This window comes from Melozone crissalis, unplaced genomic scaffold (assembly GCF_028551555.1).
Source record: "Melozone crissalis strain CALT ecotype California unplaced genomic scaffold, PUWL_Pcris_2 ptg000006l_1, whole genome shotgun sequence".
Taxonomy (NCBI): Eukaryota; Metazoa; Chordata; class Aves; order Passeriformes; family Passerellidae; genus Melozone; species Melozone crissalis.
This window is the reverse complement of record NW_026535784.1, coordinates 55,218,375-55,237,347: the sequence shown is the minus strand read 5'-3', so window position 1 is coordinate 55,237,347 and position 18,973 is coordinate 55,218,375. Positions and strand designations below refer to the sequence as shown.

General features: G+C 42.2%; 1 protein-coding gene across 1 annotated transcript; it reads right to left on the bottom strand.

Annotated features, from left to right (window-relative positions):
* Positions 1–14,394: 14,394 nt before the first annotated feature.
* Positions 14,395–16,798, bottom strand: LOC128950916 (interleukin-8-like). The gene is made up of 4 exons (XM_054295968.1): positions 16,738–16,798; positions 15,818–15,953; positions 14,985–15,068; positions 14,395–14,425 (listed from the first exon to the last, which is right to left on the bottom strand). Exons 1-4 carry the CDS (start codon positions 16,796–16,798, stop codon positions 14,395–14,397), a joined length of 312 nt encoding a protein of 103 aa, XP_054151943.1.
* Positions 16,799–18,973: the final 2,175 nt, after the last annotated feature.

The window sequence follows — 18,973 nt, the reverse complement described above, 5'->3', positions numbered from 1 at the left end:
TGAAAACCCCCAAGCTCTATAATAATTGTTGCTGTCTTGGAGGGTGATAGCTTCTGAGTGTGCTCTTTTTGTATGGAAGAGAATAGTGAGCTCAGGTCCACGGAACAAGGTGTTTGGCTGGGTTTTTGCAGAAGTGTTCTTCTATTTTTGATGTTAAATGGAATATATTTTTCAAGGACTTTTCCTGCCTTCTTAGGTCTTTACAAACGACTGACATGTTATTCAGATGGTGACAATCATAATTTTTGATTGTCATAATTTTACCCTTGCAGAGTAAGCATGCTTATTTTCTCCAAGAAAGCATTTGGCTCCAGTTATTGAGAACTAAGCAATTTCCTAGTCATTCCTTCAAATATTTTATAAGTGTTTTCAGTTCATCAAGCTCATTACCAGTTAGTACAAAATATGCTATTTACTCAAAGCTGGACATTTACATGGAAACCAAACTCTCTTTTCAATTCCAGGACAAAAACCACACAAATAACCAAAAAACCCAAACCAGCCAAGCAAAACAAAAACAAAACAAAAAACCCAAACAATTTCAAGTGTAAAACGTAGTTTTAAGTTGCAATGATAGGCTTACTGTGACTATGTACATTTGACTTATCTACAGGCACTTATGTGAATCCCTTAGGGTGCTGTGAAGATTAATTTTATTCATGCTTACCATCTTGACAATTTCAAAGAACAGATGATAACAATTCTTGGACCTCATGAGGACTTTAAAAACCTGGGAGGCTTTTGATGTGTCCTGTTTTACCAGCATTTTTCTTGGGCAATGTACTTTCCTGCTGAAAACTGGGTGGGAGGCAAAAATCCAGAGTTGCACAAGATACTTCCATTGCTGTTTTAGTTGATTAACTTGCATCTGAAGAAAAACATATGACACAGAGCACAAGGGAAGAAGTATAGAAGTTTTTACTGAGCCATGGCTTTCAAAAAGAGCATATTAAATAGGCATCTAATGCTGCTGGTAAATAATACTTTTCAGGTTTTGAAAGAATCTGGTTATTGTTAGTGTTTTAGTCACGGCCTTTGGTGTGTACTAGGCAGGGAAAGTGAAAAATCTGCCTTGGGATTTTGTCAAATGTCTGCTGCTCTGGTAAAGTGAAGCTGTGTGTAGCTCTGTCTGGGCTGTTCCTGAGACAGACATGGTGTAACAGGGCAATGTGGTCATTTCAGACAGACACCATTCCCAGGGGGAAAGCCATCATGTGTGCAGACACACTGGAGTTTGCTGAGAGGTGGCCAGGGCAGGCAGGACTTTCTCAAGGTTCTGAAGAGGGAGCAACAGTCTCAGGTCACCTTTAAATGGCAGGGGAAAAAAATCACCTTTTTATTTTTACAAGGAAAAAAATGTGCAAGGAAATTCACAAGGAAACAGAAGAACATTTCATGCTCTCTACTCATGGGGGTGTAAAGGAGACAGATTTCCATATTACCTTCATTTGTCTGTCCCGTGTTCTGGGGATGAACCAGCTTTCCTCAGGTGTCACAGGAGAACACTCATGACTGCCCCATGTCAGCAAGGCCACGATGTGGGAGTACTTTCAGATAAGGTTTTGTCGGATTTCATGTGGATTTCATGTGCATTTCATTTCATTTCAGTAGATTTGTCACAAAACAAGTACCATGTACCTAGTGACAGAAGAGATTGTTTGTCCTGGAAATGTGCACTGAGGAATCCAGACAAGGGGATTCTTGGCTTTCAGAAATGCCAGAGATCCCTGTTACAGCTGGAACCCAAACCATTTTTCTTCTGGAAACAAATTTACTGTTGCAAACTTTTACTGTTTCCTACCATAGCAAACACTGTTAACTCCTTCCCACCCAGCAAAATGCATTTAACTTTAAACACAGCCTGCTTCAAGGTGGGCTGGAGAACAGCAAGAATGGAAATTCCTGCAGATTGCAGGGGTGTGCCTGGGTTCCAGTCATCTGTCCTGGGGTTAATCTCTCTTCATACCAGCAGCTCAGATCAGCTTCACATCAGAGGGTTCAAGTAATGTGCCTCTGAATATAGAAACACGTTTGCTTGGCACAAAGTGCCCCTGACACTTCAGAGAGAGCTGGTCTGCAGGTGTGTCCAGGAATCCCGGGGTACACAGAGGTCGCTGCTTCCCTGCATCCCACTGGCCCAACTGACACAGGTACACAGCTCCAGTTTACATGGAATTCACAAAAACCTGGGATGTTTTTCAACAGGAAAACATTTTTATTGCATTATATATTTCATTACATTATCATGAGAAATCCACCTCTTTACATACAATTTTCCAAAGCAGAATAATGAATATTAGTTATTCTTTATGAGTTATGACACTATGTCATACAAGTAGACATAAAATGTCTAAGTCTCTCCAGAACATTTACTGTTCCTTTAGATCTTGTGCATAAATACCAAATATTGTAATGTAAACTCATTTAAAAACAAACCAGCTAACCAACCTCAACATTATCTGGTTAAAACCCAAACCAGTCATGGCACAAACCCCCACAATTTCATAGAAATTATTAAATCCTTCTAAGTATTGAATAGGGGAAAAAGACTTCAGGGGCAAAATTTGTGATTTCATTAGACAGCACATTGTGCAAAAAGGTTCAAGGCATTCTGTATTAGAGGCTGGAGAGTTAGAGTAGGAAAAAGAGATTCAGCAAAACATTCTTGCCTGAACCAGGTTTTATTCCCATGTAATCCTGGACAGGCACTGCAATGTTAAGTGCCTGCCAGCACTCTTGTTATTCCTGGTGCAAGGATATCGGCACAATCCATTCAAACCTCTCCTGTCACACTCTCTGCAGACGTTTACAAAATCATCTTCATGATGCATTCATCTTCTTTTCAGATATTAATATTTTATAGGAACTTATTGGCAAACAGAATTTGGCAAGAAGGAGTTTGCACAAAGGTGGAGCAAGTTCTGAGAAGGCTGCTGAGAGGTGTCCAGCAAAGCTTCCACTGTCTTATCAAATGGATTCAATAATTTTGTCTCAGTCAATAAAACCATACAGAGGATTAGGCAATAACAACTATGAGGAGAGGGAATGAAACATAGAACATCTGATCTACAAATCCATCAAAACTAGAGAGTTGAGCTATTGTGTCCTCACAGCATCTGTTTCCTGGGATCTTGTGGCAAACAGGTAACTTCATTCCGAGGTGTTCCTTCCCTCACTCACAGCTTGTTGGCTGAACTGCAATAGGCAGAATTCAAATTGTAAAACCCGCCAGGAAGTTTTTCCATAAGTTTTTTTGCATACACCAGATAATAAATCCCATAGGATGTGTGTAAAAGATGCCTGATGGTGATGATGGAACGTACTGTGGCTAGATTTGCAATTAATCAGGCATTTATTGTGGATACTCTCCCTGACAGCCTGCTGGTTGTCTCTTCCCCAGCACAGAAGCCACTTTCTGGACACATTTTTGGAGTAACTAACCAGATTTCCTTACAGGAATCAATATCAGAATGTGGCTCGTTATTCTTGGGTTTAAGAAGGTAAGTTTGGTCCCAAGCTCTGGTGACAGCTGGCCCGGCACGTACCTACGGAGGATCCTGGTGACCAGGAGCTTGACCCAGGGAGCGACGGGGTCCAGACAGATGGTCAGTCCCTTCTTCGTCGTGGCTCTGCGGGCGAGACAGGGAGGGGGTGAGGCCGGGGCCGGGGTCGGGGCCGGGGTCCGGGCCGAGGCCGGGCACTTACATGACCTCGGGCACGGCGCAGTGCGGCCCCTCGGCGAGGTACTCCAGGCGGGCCAGGCGCCGCGGCGGGATCATCTCGGACACGGTCCGCACGCAGCGGCAGCGCAGCTCCCCGGCCAGCGGAGCACCTGGCAGGCGAGAGGAGCCTTCTGAGCCTCGGCTCCGGGGTACCCCGAAACCCCCCGGCCCCAGGACGGGCCCGGCCCCCCGCGCACCCCTGCCGAGGCCCGGCCGCGGACGGATGGGTAACCGCGGCTCGGTCGCTTACCCTGGCACAGAGCGGCGGCGGCCAGGAGGAGGAGGAGAGAGAGGTACGGGTTCATGGCTGGTGCTGGCGGCGGAGAGGGTGCAGGAGCCGACGAGGCGGCCCCCTTTCCCTCCCGTGCTTTTATTCCCGGCCGGGAGCTGCCGGGGAATTTCCCGGAGCGTAGCCAGAGGGCAGTGCCCCGTTGGCCCCTTTCCACCGGTGGGTGTATGCCGCTAAAGGAGCAGGGCGGAGAGAGAAGAGCGGCCGTCCCCGGCACAGAGGCTGCTTTAGGGCCGGGAGCGAGGGAAGTGTGGCACTGCACCGTCCCGAGAACCGCCCAGCGTCTGCTGGGACCCCATTCTCCGAAAGGAGCGGCGGCTTTTTGTGGGGGCTCTCCGTTAGCTTGCAGGGTGCAGGGTGCTGCGCCAAAGGGGAATTTGGGTTCTGGATGTTGCCTTGCTGCCGAACCATGTGCAACCACGCACTCTTACTCAGTGGGCATTGTTCTCCTGAGCACCCCTTCATTCACCTAGTTTTTGAAAACCTTTTTTTTCCTCGGATTTCCATATGTACACTCTACTACTGACAGCCTTTTGTTCCACTCCTTCGCATACAGAGGTCACTCTCTATCTTCATTCCTGTCAAGGCATTTTGCTGAGTTCAGTTATAAAGAAGCAAAAAGACAGTTTCCTGTGAGCTTTTAATGAAAACGAGATGCAGGTTTTCTACATTCTATTTACACATAGGTTTAGATCAGTTATGGTCAGCACACTTTCTTTTGTAATAAGTCTTAGTACAAAATAGAATATTGCGCTTTATTTGTCTTGGTTTGGGTTGGTTTGGTTTTGGGTGGTTTTTTTATAGCAAATCTGTTTTCTTGCACAAACTTTTGTGAACATGAGTGGAATTCAGCAAATCAATTTGTTCCAGGATCAGGCAGCCGTGTGTCTCGCCCCATTTGCCTAAATGCCTTAGATTAGATGAACTGTCTGAGAACAAAACCAAGTCAGGACCCAAACCAGATAAGATAGAGTGTATAAAGCAGTCCTGAAAAGGGGTTAAGGAGATAGCAAACTGATGGGACACAAAGACTCTCATTCCTGGGCTCCATCATCTGCAGCTCAGCTGTTTGATACAGCTACTGGCTTAGTCCCTCAGGAGATCAGCTCTGCAGGAAGATTTTATGTCACAAGCAAATGGTGATTGACCCATGTTATCAGGAAATATCTAATGACTAGTTTGGACCCCTATCCAGATGCAGTTTGGTAACGATATCCTTGGGAGCATCTGGCTTTTAGCTTGGTCTTAAAAGGAAGCTACATGGTCAGCTTAGGGGCAGCCACTAATTAGAAACCTTCACTGAGATCCCTTGAGATGTTGGAGGTGGAATCACCATTCCCTCCAGGTTATAGCCACACAAGCCTTGGACTGGGAGTTCCCCATATGGTTGTCCCAAGGAAGTGCCATGTTCTTTGCAGCAAGAAGGATTTGCCCAGCTGCAGCAAACTGAGGCAACAAGCAGGTAGGATGGTGCACAATCTGCTCCGGGTCAGTGCAATTATTGTTGGCAGATCCAGCTCAGAGTGATGTGGGGAGCAGATCCCTCATTGTCACTCGTGCGCAGTCAGATTACACACTGCTCTTGGACAGTACACATGAGTAAGGACAGCTTACGTGACAGCACTTGGCTTTATGCTTGCATGACTGCTAACAAGAACTGACCCATCAGCCTCATTCCACAGTGGTTACTGCTGAGGAAATTCCAGATGTCTCCTGGGGTCTGGAGTGTGAAGCTGTTTTTAGACACGGAGCAGCAATGTGTGAAACTCTGCGGCCAGCTCTCCCTGAGAGCAGCAGTCAAGTCATGGACATGCTGCGGTGCAGCAGATGGTACAGAGCCTGGTCCTCTGACTCAGGGCTTGCACAAACAGGCCTGGAACAAGGGAAATGGGCGTCTCTGGGGCTATTTCAACATGCAAGACCATCTGCCTGACCAAGGCTTTGTACCTGCAGACTTCAGATTGCTTCTAGCTCCCTTCTGTGGGGAAATGTGAGTAAGGTCTCTTCAGTCTAGATGACAGGAGCAACAAGGCTGAGCTGCAGAGTAATTCTCTTCAGTTGTAATCTTTGCCCTGTTTCCCTTCACCACCTTTGACAAAATGCCTTTAGCAAGTACAGAAAAGATAGGGAACAGACAGCATCACTTTAGAAAGCTGAGGTTTTTCCCTGTCTGCTGCCCTCTTTCATTATAGATAAATTTGCCATGCACTGAGCGCAGGTGGAACAAATAGAATCATGAAATGGCTTGAATTGGAAAGAGACCTTGAAGGTAATTTTGGATTAAGTTTAAATTAGTTATTTTAAGTTGTGGTGTCAGTGCAGCTGAGACAGAGCTCACCAAAAGGTTTGTATTTGCCTCACTGAAGTTCCCGTTCAACTCATCCAGCTCTTTAGCAGAAGCTGCTGTGTAAAGATAGGCCAGGATTCTGTGATTCTGTGAAATCTCTCAGTGTCCTTAGCCTGGGTCTTGGGGTTACTGGGACACTGAAAGCATTCCCAGCTCAGGCAGGCCCTGAATAGGTACATAAAGACAATAAACCTTATGGCTCAATTGCCTTCACATTATCCAGTCCTTAATTCATTACATGCAGGAAATGATTTGGCTCCTTTGTTTCAGACTTTGGCTGTGTGCCTTTCCATAGCAGGTATTTATTTGGCTTGGCACCTGATGGGAGCCATTCACTGGCAGCAGACCCAGGAGAGCTACAAGACAATTAAACAAGAGATGTCTCACTTCAACAAGTGAGGACTTCTCCTAAGTACACGAGAATTACCTTGGAGGAGGTGTCCCAGATATAAGAGTAAGGTGAACTTTGATCATGGCCTAGAAACCATTTAACATGGCCAATCTCTGAAGGAGCAGTCTTATTTCCTCCAAGGTTTTTATTAGGAATGATTTATGTTCTGATCTGTAAAATGTCGAGTCACTGCTACCTAGTACAGACTGAAGTCAGAGGGTATGGACTGCTGATATCCTCTCATCTTCATTATGTTACCTTTTTTACCTATAGCAGTATGTTTCATAGTATTCCCTGTCTATATGAGGTGCTGCTCCCTAGCACCTATAACTCCTCCTGTGGATCCAGCTCTGTCATGAAGTACAAACATATTTGCTGGAGGCAAAAACCAAATTTCAAGCTACAGTTTTGTGCAAGGTAAGTTTTATATCTATCAGATGTTTTATTTCCTTCAATTTCCCTGTGTGTTTTCTCAAGTTTTGAAATGTTTCCAGTCCATAGGCCCTTGAAAATAATACCAGAAGATGTAAGAGATAGAAGTGTCCTGGTGTTCACCTTGTGTCATGGAGAACCCCAGCTCCATTTTGCCAACTGCATTGGGGCACACATCACATGTTGTTGTGTGCTCCTTTCTGTAATATCTTTTGAGATGTGAAAATTCACATTTAAAAAAATGATCTATAGCAAATGATGTTCAGTATCTTCCTGCCTGCCTTCCTGCATCTTCACCTAAATTTAACATTCAGGAGCCCCCAGGGGGTTTTTTCCCTTCACCAGAGTTAGAGGTTTTTCACCTGTGCCCACTGCTGGGAATCAGAGCGTGAACATACACACACGCACTGTTGCTAGCTGAAAGGAATGTGTTTGTATTACTCAGGCATTACCTTGGCAAACAGAACCTGTTGGCTCTGAAATCCATGTGTTTGGCCATCATTTCTGTTTTTCAGTTTCAGGTGCCAGCTGACCTTTCCTGAGACCATTGATGGGACTGCAGAGACTGTGGTTTCACTGCCACCTTACTAACTGGGACTCCTGGACACACAACAATTCCCAAAAACTGAGTGACTGGTGGTGGATTCACTGGTTCTGGTATTTTACACCTAACATATAAGGAGACAAGAGGGGCTTTATTTTGAGTTTGAGACCCAACTCATTAAGAAATTTGATCTTACTTCTGCTGAGGGGGAAAAATCTCCTGGCTTTTTAGTGGCAGACATGATCCTGGACAAAGATTACAACTGTGTGACTCCTTCCACCCCCACAGAGTTGTTCAATTGATAAGCCTTTGAGGTCATCACAGCTTCTGAAAGGCAGAAAGAGCTCCTCTTGGCCTTACCAGGAGCAGAAAATGCTTTTCATCTTACAAATTGCCTGCAGGCTTTTGTCCTTGGATCTGTGTGAACTTCATAACAAAGATTTCAGTCAACTTAGAAATTATCTGTTTGGAAATAAATACAATAAAATTTGTTCCATCTGCAGAGAGTTGCAAGTAAAGAAAGTATGAGTCGCTTAAAAAATGAGCTATTCAACCCAAAAAACCCCAATCCATGGTCTCAGAATCAACATTCCCCCCAACATGGCTTGAGACAATTTCAGTTTTTGGACTCAGTGGAGCTGAGTAATTTTTGGGAGTGTGCTTTGAATAGTTGTGGTCTTTTGGTTAAAGTGATGGCATCACTTGGGAAAACAGTGACACGAGACATCTGACCACAAGAAAATGGGAACACTCTTTGGAATCATCACAAAATATTTGAAGTCTTCTCTCATGACCCCCAGACTTCAGTCCTGCCTGTTACTTTCATTGCTTGTGTTGCAATGAAGGAAAAATGAAGAAGTCATACTTGACTTACACCCTAGGTGACACTGAAGCTGCCATCTCAGGGAATGCTTCCTTACAGCCCTTTGGGTGCCATGTGCAGGTTTAGTCTCCAGAGTACTTGGACTCTGTAGTAAAATGAATTAGATTGTTCCTGGCAACAAAAAATGGCTGCTATTTGTTGGAAGGAAGGAAAAATAATACCAATGAATGTGCTTAATTGTTACTGAATTATCCAAAATGGCCTACAAAGCAGCAAGAGGGACATGCATCCTTTCAGCTTGTTATAGAGAGGTGTTTAGAGAAGGAGATGTTTGGAGGAAACACACAGGTAACATTCTTGGTAAATGTGATCACCACTGAGTTTACTGTCAATGGTTTTCTTCCCCATTATCTTGTCTTTCTTTCTGTTTTCCCTTCATTTTTTAAAATTTCCAGATAGTGTGATTCCGAATTGCTTCAGTACATGCAGGGTACAGGACTATGTCAAGACATTGTGCTAAAAGCTGTGGCAACAAACATGAGGAAAGCATTTTTTCTTTCTTAACAAGTAAGAAATTAAAATTGCTAGTGAGTGCTGCTGTCAGGAGTAAACTGAGGTGGCAAGAGAATAAGCAAGCTAGGAGCATTCCATGAAAAACTGGCTACTGAAAAAAAGCAACATTTGATTTCATTGAAATGCAGCATTTTTACCTTTGGTTTTCTTCTAGACAGTGAAAGTCCCCATAAAATGAAATTGATCAGGACATTGACTGAAAATACTAATTTCACTTAGCTCCAAATATTATTTTGATGTGAGCTAAGATTAGTTTAATTTAGATGAACTTTGCCCTTAGCTCTTGAAAACAAGCTTGAATTTGCAAAATCATTGCTTTCTAATGAGGTTTTTTTGGTTTGTTCAAATCTTCATTTTTCTAAGGGAGCACTGTTCCACCAGCAGCCTTTCCATCTGGATGGCTCTGGCTTGTATTCCTGGCACACACCATTTGAAACAAACTGCACAGGGTACTTTTCATGCATTTTCTTCTTTTTTTAATGGTCATTTTAGTATCAGAAGACCTTGCATGCTCTCCCTCATCCTTTCCTCTAAGCAGGAATAACATTGTGAGAACTTTTCAACATGGAAATGACTCCAGCATTTGGCCTGCCAACAGGTCAGGTGTGTGCAGGTGGATTGACAGCTCTTTCCCGTGTTCCTTCCTCAACTAAGTCTCCTGCTGACCTTGGTGAAAGATTGGTGTATGCAAAAACCTCTTGGGTTTTCCTTGGTGGTAACAAGGAGTGGGTGAAGCTGCAGCGTTCAACACGAAGCAGCTACAGCAGAGCCTATTTTTTTTGGCTCTTCTCGTTGAGATTGTGCTCAGGGTGAGCAGTGCTTACGTCAATTGCTTCTCTTTTGCAGGATCATGGGCTTTGCTCTCAGAGGTGAAGCACCAAACAGAGAAGAAAGCAGAAAATTAGGAACTGATGGAATTTTTGACTACAGGGGTGCAGTAAGTCAGCAAATCTAGATTTATTTGCTTTATTACTGGTCTGCTGCTGGCAATGTCTGGCTCAGCAATGAACGAGCTGGGTGGCTGTGCATTCCTTCATTGGTTATTGATAAGTCAAACACAAAGCTTTCAAAGAGTCAGGGTTTTTGACAAGTCATTTGCTCTTCACTGTTTGTATTGAGTGACTAAGTTCCTTTCACACAAAGGTCTGACACCTGCATGGACAAACTCTTACTTTTCCGTAATAGCAAGAAAATGCAGGGAGTGTTCCAAGTTCAGCTCTTTGGTCCTTTTCTGGGCTTAGTATATCTTGCTTCTCCTGTACTTTTTGCACACATTCTCATTCCTTCAAGAAGTTCTGCATCAAGTAAAAAAGAAGCCCGTGTGGTCCATGCTTTCATTCACATGTCCTGTCTCACTCTTCATAAAATCTGCCAGTGATGCTTTAGACACACTTCACACAGAAATGGTGTTTTAAGCTTTTGCAATTTTATTAACATTTTGGCTTTAGCACAACAGCTAAATTCTGATTCTCCTGTCTGCTTGCAAACTTGTAAAAAGTGTTATCTTGAAAACAGAAGAGGAAAAGAAGAATTGTCAGTATTTTAGAAGTCTCCTTATCTCAGTGCAAGCGTTATATATGTCTTTAATAAAACAATCAGGCTAAGAGAGTGGACTTATTAATTTGTTTCTCTTATAAGCTATGAAACTTTCATCATTCTGGAAAATTATTTCAAGGAAAAAGCTAGAAATTGTGAATCTTAGGAGTGCAGCAAGAATGTTACTTCATGCTTAAAAATTATTTTTGTATTTAGCTGAGTCAGAAAAATGCTTAACTCTCCTTCTCAAAAACTGAAGGCTCTTTTGGAGGTAAATTGATTCACTGGAGGTAAGTTGATTCGAATATGTTCTCAAGCCACTTGCCTAACAACTTCTTATTTCCACAGATTTTTATAAGGTGTCTATGTATCAAAAAGTTTTCTGCAAAAGATAAAAAATATTAGAATTTTCCCGAGTTCTCCTGTCCTCTAGTAAGGAATAGGAGAAATGGACAGACTGATACTGGAGTTGCCAATGTGCACTTTGGGTGGTGCAGTCTTAGCTTCACTTTTCTGCTAGTGTTCTTGGCTGAGTCAGTGGAGATGGGTTCTGGGAAACCTAGTGCAACCCTTTTCTTTCAAAAAAATGTTGATCACGTACCTCATGAATTTGAGCTTCCATGGAATAAGATAATTGGGTGTATCAGAGGTTGATTCTTGTTAAAATAAATGACATTTGTTAGTGATGAAAAGTTATTCAGCATAGCTATGTTGAAATCTGCCCACAGAAGCTTGTAGAGACGTCACGCTGCTGCCTGTTTCATGAAAGGGCACAGGAAACAGGATCAGTGAGCCTGGTTATACCTATAACCTTCCAGATTCTTCCACAGTATCTCCCTCTCCAGAATTCCACAGGGATTGTGAAGTAGTCTTTGCACTGACTGACACCAATGATTGTTACTAAGAGTAATTTAACTGCAGGTAATATAAAAGTCAATTTTCATGACATTTTCCAACAGCAGAGATCTCACGCTTATTTTTATAGGTGGCAAAATTCTTGTTTCACCTGTGCACTCAGAAACAAAATGCCTATTTGCTGATCCCAAAGTTTCCATGGCAGTTTGTGTAATTTCCAAAGGATCCATTTCCTGTAGAGTTGCTCATGATATCTTGTTATAAACAAGAATAAATTCCTGAAACAAATCTGCAATTTAAGTCCATCCTATGCATAATTTTCCTGGAAAAATGGGTTTTTCCCTTGTTAAGTGATAAGAGCATAAGAAAAACAATCATTTTAGAATGGGAAGCAGTCCATAACCAAAAGCAAGTTAAGCACGTTTGTCACCTAACACAAAACCAGGATGTTTATGTTAGCCATCATTATGTTTATGTTAGCCAATATTCAGCACAGACAGAGAAATTGGGGCCGAGAAACTCATGTTTGCATTCTCTGTACTTCTAAGGAAGAGTTAGGAGTATTTTTCAGGGACTTTCCAGTATTTCTTCTCATGACTTCCTCTATAGTTTGCAGTGTTTATACATTTGAGAGAAATACACTTTCATTATTGCAAGGACAGCAATCATAGACACTTGAGGAGACAAATTGTGCTTCTTCATACGAGAGCAGAGCTCCAGCAACCAGGCATGGGAAGGGGAGTTTGAGGAAAGAGAAATGACAGGAGGTCATGGCTTGGTCAGTTGATAGTTGCCACTTCTCTTGCCCCCCAAATTAACCTGTTGGTGCAAGAAGAAAATAAAAGTGGTTTGAAGGGAAGGTGAAGTAAAGGGGCCAAGAGAATAGCAGAGGACAGAAAGGATATGTAAACACCTCTGCTGCATTTCATGACTTGGAAGGCACTGAAATGTCAGGGAGGTGATGAATGCACACAGCGGCTGTAAAGTGGAACGGTCTTCTGACAGTCTTGTAGAAAGACAGTTTAGATGCGAAATGAAGTGACTGAGGGGAGCAGAAACTTTCATGGGATTAGGAAAAGGAGGAGATGGACAAGAGCATGTAGTTAGCTGCAGGGAAATCTCAGGGTCCATCCTTTCCCTGTGGTGCAAACATCTGACCCTTAATCACCTGCTGGCCAGCTGCCTGCTGTGTTACACAGACATGCACATGTACCCAGACAGACACAGACTGCAGGCTCTGCTTGTCTCCAAAGTGTGCACTTCTCCCCCGTGGCTTCTGCATGTCCTGATAGCTGGAGGGCCACAGGACACATTGTTTAAAGTGGCAGAACTCTTCTGGCTGATGCCAAAGTAAAAATGGTGAAGGAGAGGACTGGTGTCAAGCTTACTGAGAAGAGTCTTCAAGAAAAAACAAGCCAGAGACAGCTGTCTTATTTTATGATCACAAAGTTACCCAGCAAAAATCTCTCTGCTGTTTTATTACTATCTAGATTGTAGATAAAAGTGAAATAAGAGTGTGCATCCCTCAAAAAAAAACAGTTATACTTTAGTTATAAACAATAGTCTTTAAACTTATGCCCTTTCTCTCTTATTCCCTGTTTCCTTCTGGGAAGTTTTTAAGAGAGGGAAGAATCATGTGCTCAGCACACTGCATATCAGGGACCAGAACAGGAAGCAGTTGTTACACCAGGACAAGTGCTTGCTCTTTGGATACCCAAAGTAAAGGTGGCAAATCCCTGTTTTGATGGTCAGATAGTGGCCTTTTGTTGTAGTAGTTACAAGTGTGAGGCTGAAGTGGACACTTAGTGGTGTTTAGGCATCTGGGAGTAAAACTTTTATCTGCAAGGGAATTAAAGAAGGGGCCTTGCCCTAGAGCCCACCAGTCCCCATGGATTGGGAACAGCCGAAGAGAGGAGAGTGAGCTACTTAGCCCACCTTAAGAGTCTGTGTTAGTGTAGTCAGGAGTGCTAGGCTTCCATAACAGGGAAAGTTATGGCACCATGGACTTAAAAATTTTCATTTCAGTTTCAGAAATCAGGCTGGCAAAAATAAAGTAGAATTTTCAAATAAAGCAAATGAAGATTTAAAAGATCAAGCAGAAAACCAATTTTTTTTATTTAAAACTTTTAATAGTACATTTTTAGGAATAATTACACTCTCATAATCAAACTCTAGGTATGAAAAATACAGTTTTTTCCGTTAGCTGATGGAGTAGCTAATTAGATATATAATCAAGTACAGAGTAATGAGATTGTGAATATTTCTCCACAAACAGATAGCAGGAATGAAAAAACCAGTAAAAATTAAATAAATTATAACTTTTCTTCCTTACATAGAAACTGCTCAATAAATACTTTTATAAATACCACAGAAATCACAATCCATAAATACCAAATAGAGCGTAGGTTTTTCAAGTGAGACATTACAGTTCACAGTCTGGTCACAGGCTGACTATGGTTCAGGAAGCTGTTGTTGACACAACATACTGGCGCGCTCCAGGGGAGCAGGAGGATTCATCAGTTTGCTGGTGAAATAGCAAAATGATCAGGCTTAGTGTGAGTAAGCTGTGCTGCAGGTGCATTGCACCTCACTGCAAATGTTTGGCTCAAGTGGCTGCCGAGGGTTCTCCACGTCCTTCAGCAAACCACTTTTCCTTCAGTGTCAGGGCAGCATGTCCCGTGGACAACACTGACCAAAGTGAGACTTCCTTAAATACACACAGTTAAATAAATAGATAAATAAATAAAACCATCCAGCATTAACATCATAACACGGGTGCAGCATGTGGAAGATTATGCACTGCTTCAATGACGCTCTTCCCATATATTTCTCTTGACTGAGGAGCAGAAGCAGTTCCCAGATTTTTTCTGTCCTGGCGTTTCTTAGAGAGGAGAATCAGAATTTTTTTGAGCCCTGTTAAGAGGTGAGAGAAGAGGATAATTTAAAAGAAGGTTCAAGTTACCACTGCTTAGCATAGCACAAACAGTTTAGGGTACGGGGTCTCTTTCCCATTCTTTGTGCTATCTTGAAGCACAGGGAGAATAAAGCTGATGTTTCAAAACTGCTGAAATCCCACTGTGTGCATGCCTGGTGTCCAGCTGGGAAAGCTCTGCAGCATAAGCTTCTACAGTTCCTCACAGCAAGAACCTCACTAGCTCAAAAATAGGAACTAAGTAAGGGGAAGATGATTTTTTTAAAGCCTTATTTTTCAAAGGGAGAAAAACGCTTGTGTGCTTCCCTGCAGACAGAGTTGCTGGTAGTCAGAGGTTTAGTACTGACATATCAGCTTGAGCAAGGACCCTGAAGCACAGCCAGAAAAACTAAGACTGAATCTATAGTTAAGCAGGAAGCTTCCCTGTTCTTTAAATCTGGTTAAGAAAGAATGGGAAGTATCACCATAGAATCCTACAAACTGGCATTTTCTGGGAGGTTTGCCACTCAGCTGCCCAGAGAGAAAGGTAATGGGACTTACCTGGCCATAATTGCCTTTACAATCAGCTGCACCCAGGGAGCAGTGGGCTCCAAGCACACCTCTTTGCCATTCTTCAGAGTAGCTCTGCAAGACAGGGAATAAAGAAAAGTCAGAAAATTACTACATGGATTTGTTTTACTCACAGAATGTTATCTTGCATTTTTAGATCAGACAGTATCAATTAATCCCAGCTACTCCAGGTTAGATTTGGCTGTTTTGCTTTATGCAACTGAAGAGACCAGAACCATCCAGAACTGTGAGTCTCTGTGTCTGCTCTCAAAGCAGACACATTCCCAAAAATCTTTCCCTCTATATATGAATACCTGTTTCAGATGTATTTATGTTACTAAAGCTTTCTTACACGATTATTGAAACCTCCAGTGGTGAAAAGGTTTGTTTGAGCATAATAAAAACTTTAACATTTTAGTTCCTTTGCACTGTTCAGACCAGGTTAGGTTGGTTCACTGTTTCCCCAAATCTGCTTACTGGAATTCAGTTTTTCTCCTTAAGTCTGCCTGCCTAATGAATGCAGGATTCAAACTACATAATTATCTTGTATACTAAGAGCTGACAAGTCCATGAAATTCACATTCTACTACTAGAAATGTTTCATATGTCTCCTGACAGCTGAACAATGGTCAGTTCAGCAATATGTAAGGTCATAGCGATGGTGAAAAACAGGGTGTTTCACTTAAAACTATCCCTCCCAAAATAAAAGCCAAGTCTGGCTGCATGAGGTCAGCATACTGACTGTGGTGCTTGTGAAGCCTGAAAGCCCAGCAGCAGTGGCAGCAGAAGGGGAAGGGGAGGGAACCTCTTGCAGAGCTACTTACATGACTTCAACATTCTTGCAGTGGGGGCCACTCTGTGTCAGCTTCACATCCTGAATGGACTTCGGGGGAATGAGCCCGGAATGAGTGGCTATGCACTGGCACCGCAGCTCCGTTCCCATCCTTGCCAGGGTCCTGCCTGTGAGCACAAAAGGCACATTGGGGTTTGGCAGGTGCTCCTATGGTCCATGTAGACGTAAAGCACAGCTGCTCTATTGTAACAACATTCTCAGTTAAAACACTGCATTTGTCCAAGCTGTCTAAATCCTCATCTTATGGGGAGGGTTACTTGGGTTCCAGGGGAACTGATGCCCAACTACATTGGAAACTAAATTAATAAATCTTTTAAAAATGAACCCACATATTTTGCAGTTACTAAGCATACTGACTACACAGTATGGTTAATTGCATTGTTTTAATATCTGGATAAAAAATCTTGGCCACTCTGCAGAAGACAGAGCCCTAGATTTGTTCATTAATTGGAGGTTTGCCCATGTTCTATGTTCAAATAGTTTGCTTTCCCTTTCCAACTATGTATTACTTGCTTGAGGCGGCATGGTCACTAAGCAACAAATATGAGATGATAAACTGTTATTTGTGTGGGAAGGGAGAGAAAAATTAAAGCACTCCAGAACAAAAATCTGTCTCTAGCCCCAGAAGAACCTGTCTCTAGGTTATACACTTCAATAGAAACAGAAATAAAGCAAATGGAAGTTGCACCCTTAAAATATTTCCCACCAGATGTCAGTAACTCTTCAGTCTGAGGTCTACATGGTAGATTTCTGACTGAAGAGAGGTGCTGAAAATCTCTCAAAAGAGACTAACTTAGTGAGACAAATAGAAAGGTACCCTGCAAGGACAAGCATCTCAGTTGATGCCTCGGCAAAACTGCAGCCAGGGGAACTTTGGGAAGCTTTACTTACCTTGAGACACAGCTGCTGAGATCAGGAAAAGAGCCAGGACAGCTACGAGTTTGCTGTTCATGGTTGGACAGGAGCTTTTTGCTGGCCTGTTTAGATCTGGTTCTGTGAGCTGGAGTCCCAAAGGGTTGTTGATTCCTGCTGTGTGTGAGGACTGTTGATTCCTGCTTATATACCGTTTTGTGCCCAGCCTCTGTACTCTGCTGGCACAGAGGTTGCGTTAGAGGAATTTCCCAGATGCAGTAAAAATGAGTCACATGACTATTGTGAAACTTCTTCCTAGATGACGAGGAATTATTCTGCAAATACAATTAATACAATGAATTAATTTATTAAAATATGTCTGTGATAGTCACACATTCCAATTATTTTGGTAGACTTGTAAACTTTGTGCTTTTTCTAAAGCTTATCCTTATTTAATAATGCAACTTTAGAATGATTTCAGTTACATTTATCAAAATAATATAGTAAGTTAATATATAATATAATAATAATAGACTGTCACTTAATATTATTTTCTTCAGGGTTATAACTGTTCTTTGTAGATGTATCAGGTCTATACTTGAGATACTGAATTTCTTATTCCCACTTATGGTGACAGCTTCTGCTTACCTGATACAAGCCACCAGAGTGGAATTCAGGCAGTGCTGAAATTACTGAGAAGCTCCTTACTGGGTCATGATTTTACCTCAGCACTATTTTGACATAAAATATTTTCATTTTTGTTATTTTCTTCCTCTGTTGAAGGGGCATACTTCAAAGTAAATTCATCACTAATTCTTTGTGTCTAATAAACGCTGCAGTATTCAAAGCTTTCTGCTGGAAGCAGATGCTCAATTCTGAATGGATTTGAAAATCATGCCTCTACTTTTCCTGTTACACGTGTTAATGGATGATAAACAGAGGAAGCTTTATATGCAAGCTAAAAAGCATGACCTGCTGAACACAGCTGATTTTGTTTCCTCCATAATTACAGACATATTTAATAAGTATTTTCTGAAATCTTTTCAGTCACAGCAACCCTAGGTCCTAGCAAAGGGGCACAAGAGTGAGAGCTATGGCACTGTACAGAGTTTTCTGTTGGGGATCCTTGTTGTATGAATGCTGAGCTTCTCTTTGCTGTGGCTGGGGATAATAGCTTGCAAGGGAGACAATTCCAAGGGAGGATGGGGTCAAATGCTGAATTTTTGCTTAAATTAAGATCTATATTTTCAAACCCAGCTGGCATGTGTGTGATTGGGAGAAAGCCTTCTGTTTCAGTGCAGTAAAAACACCGTCCTTTTGACATGATGACTTTTCTGCTTGTAGTCTTCAGACTCAAAGCTTTGTGGTTTTGAGGCATTTTGGATCGAATGAGGCACTTCTCCCTAAATCTGGGGCCTTCATAAAAACTCAATCGTCTTTAGCATGTAAAGCATTGTAGTTTATTTACAGTAAGAATGTTTGTTTGCCCATAATTTATTGTAGTTTCCAGTGTACCACTTATCATTAACTTGATAAGAGGAACTTTGTGATAAAAATTAATTTGTTTCCGATCACTGTGTGGGCTATGCCAGAAAAAGATCCAGCAGCTTTGTCTCTCCTAACTCTTACTGACTATTAAGTTGACAAAAGATACTGACTCCTGATAGTGCTGCTCCTTAGCTGTGTCTCTTAGACAACTTCAATGAAAAATACATTTACTTCTCTGAAGATGTGAATCAGGAGAGCGTTTTGCTAGGAACTTAGGGCTTAGGGTTATATTTTATTGCTAATGTTCTGTTATGATGTATATGTTGTGTGGTTTCACTGGTGCCAGATTGTAGATGTTGGAGTTTTAACCAGTTTTCTTGGAAGGTTTTGCTGTTTTATTCTTTTGAGTTCTCTCTGTGTCTCCACATATGTATGCACACACACTGAGGTTAAATTAACATTTGATTAGAGATCACACTTTTCTTAGCTACTACTTGCAGCCTTATTATATAATTTTGATGTGTGCTGAAATGTTATCAATATCTGAGGAAATGAAAGAGAATTCCCCTTCAAATCCCCAAGTGAAATCAGTGAGTGCTTGTGCTCCTGACCACCAGGCTCAACTATTTCCTGCATGTGGCAGTAATGGATCTGCAGAAATCCCCAGGGCAGAACTGAAGCCAAGAGCCTGCTCCTCCTGTGATGAGCCCTGCCCTGAACTAAGAGTGAGTATCTGTCTAAAAGAGCAGGATGTTTGTAATGGAATATAAATCCCTGCACTTTTTCA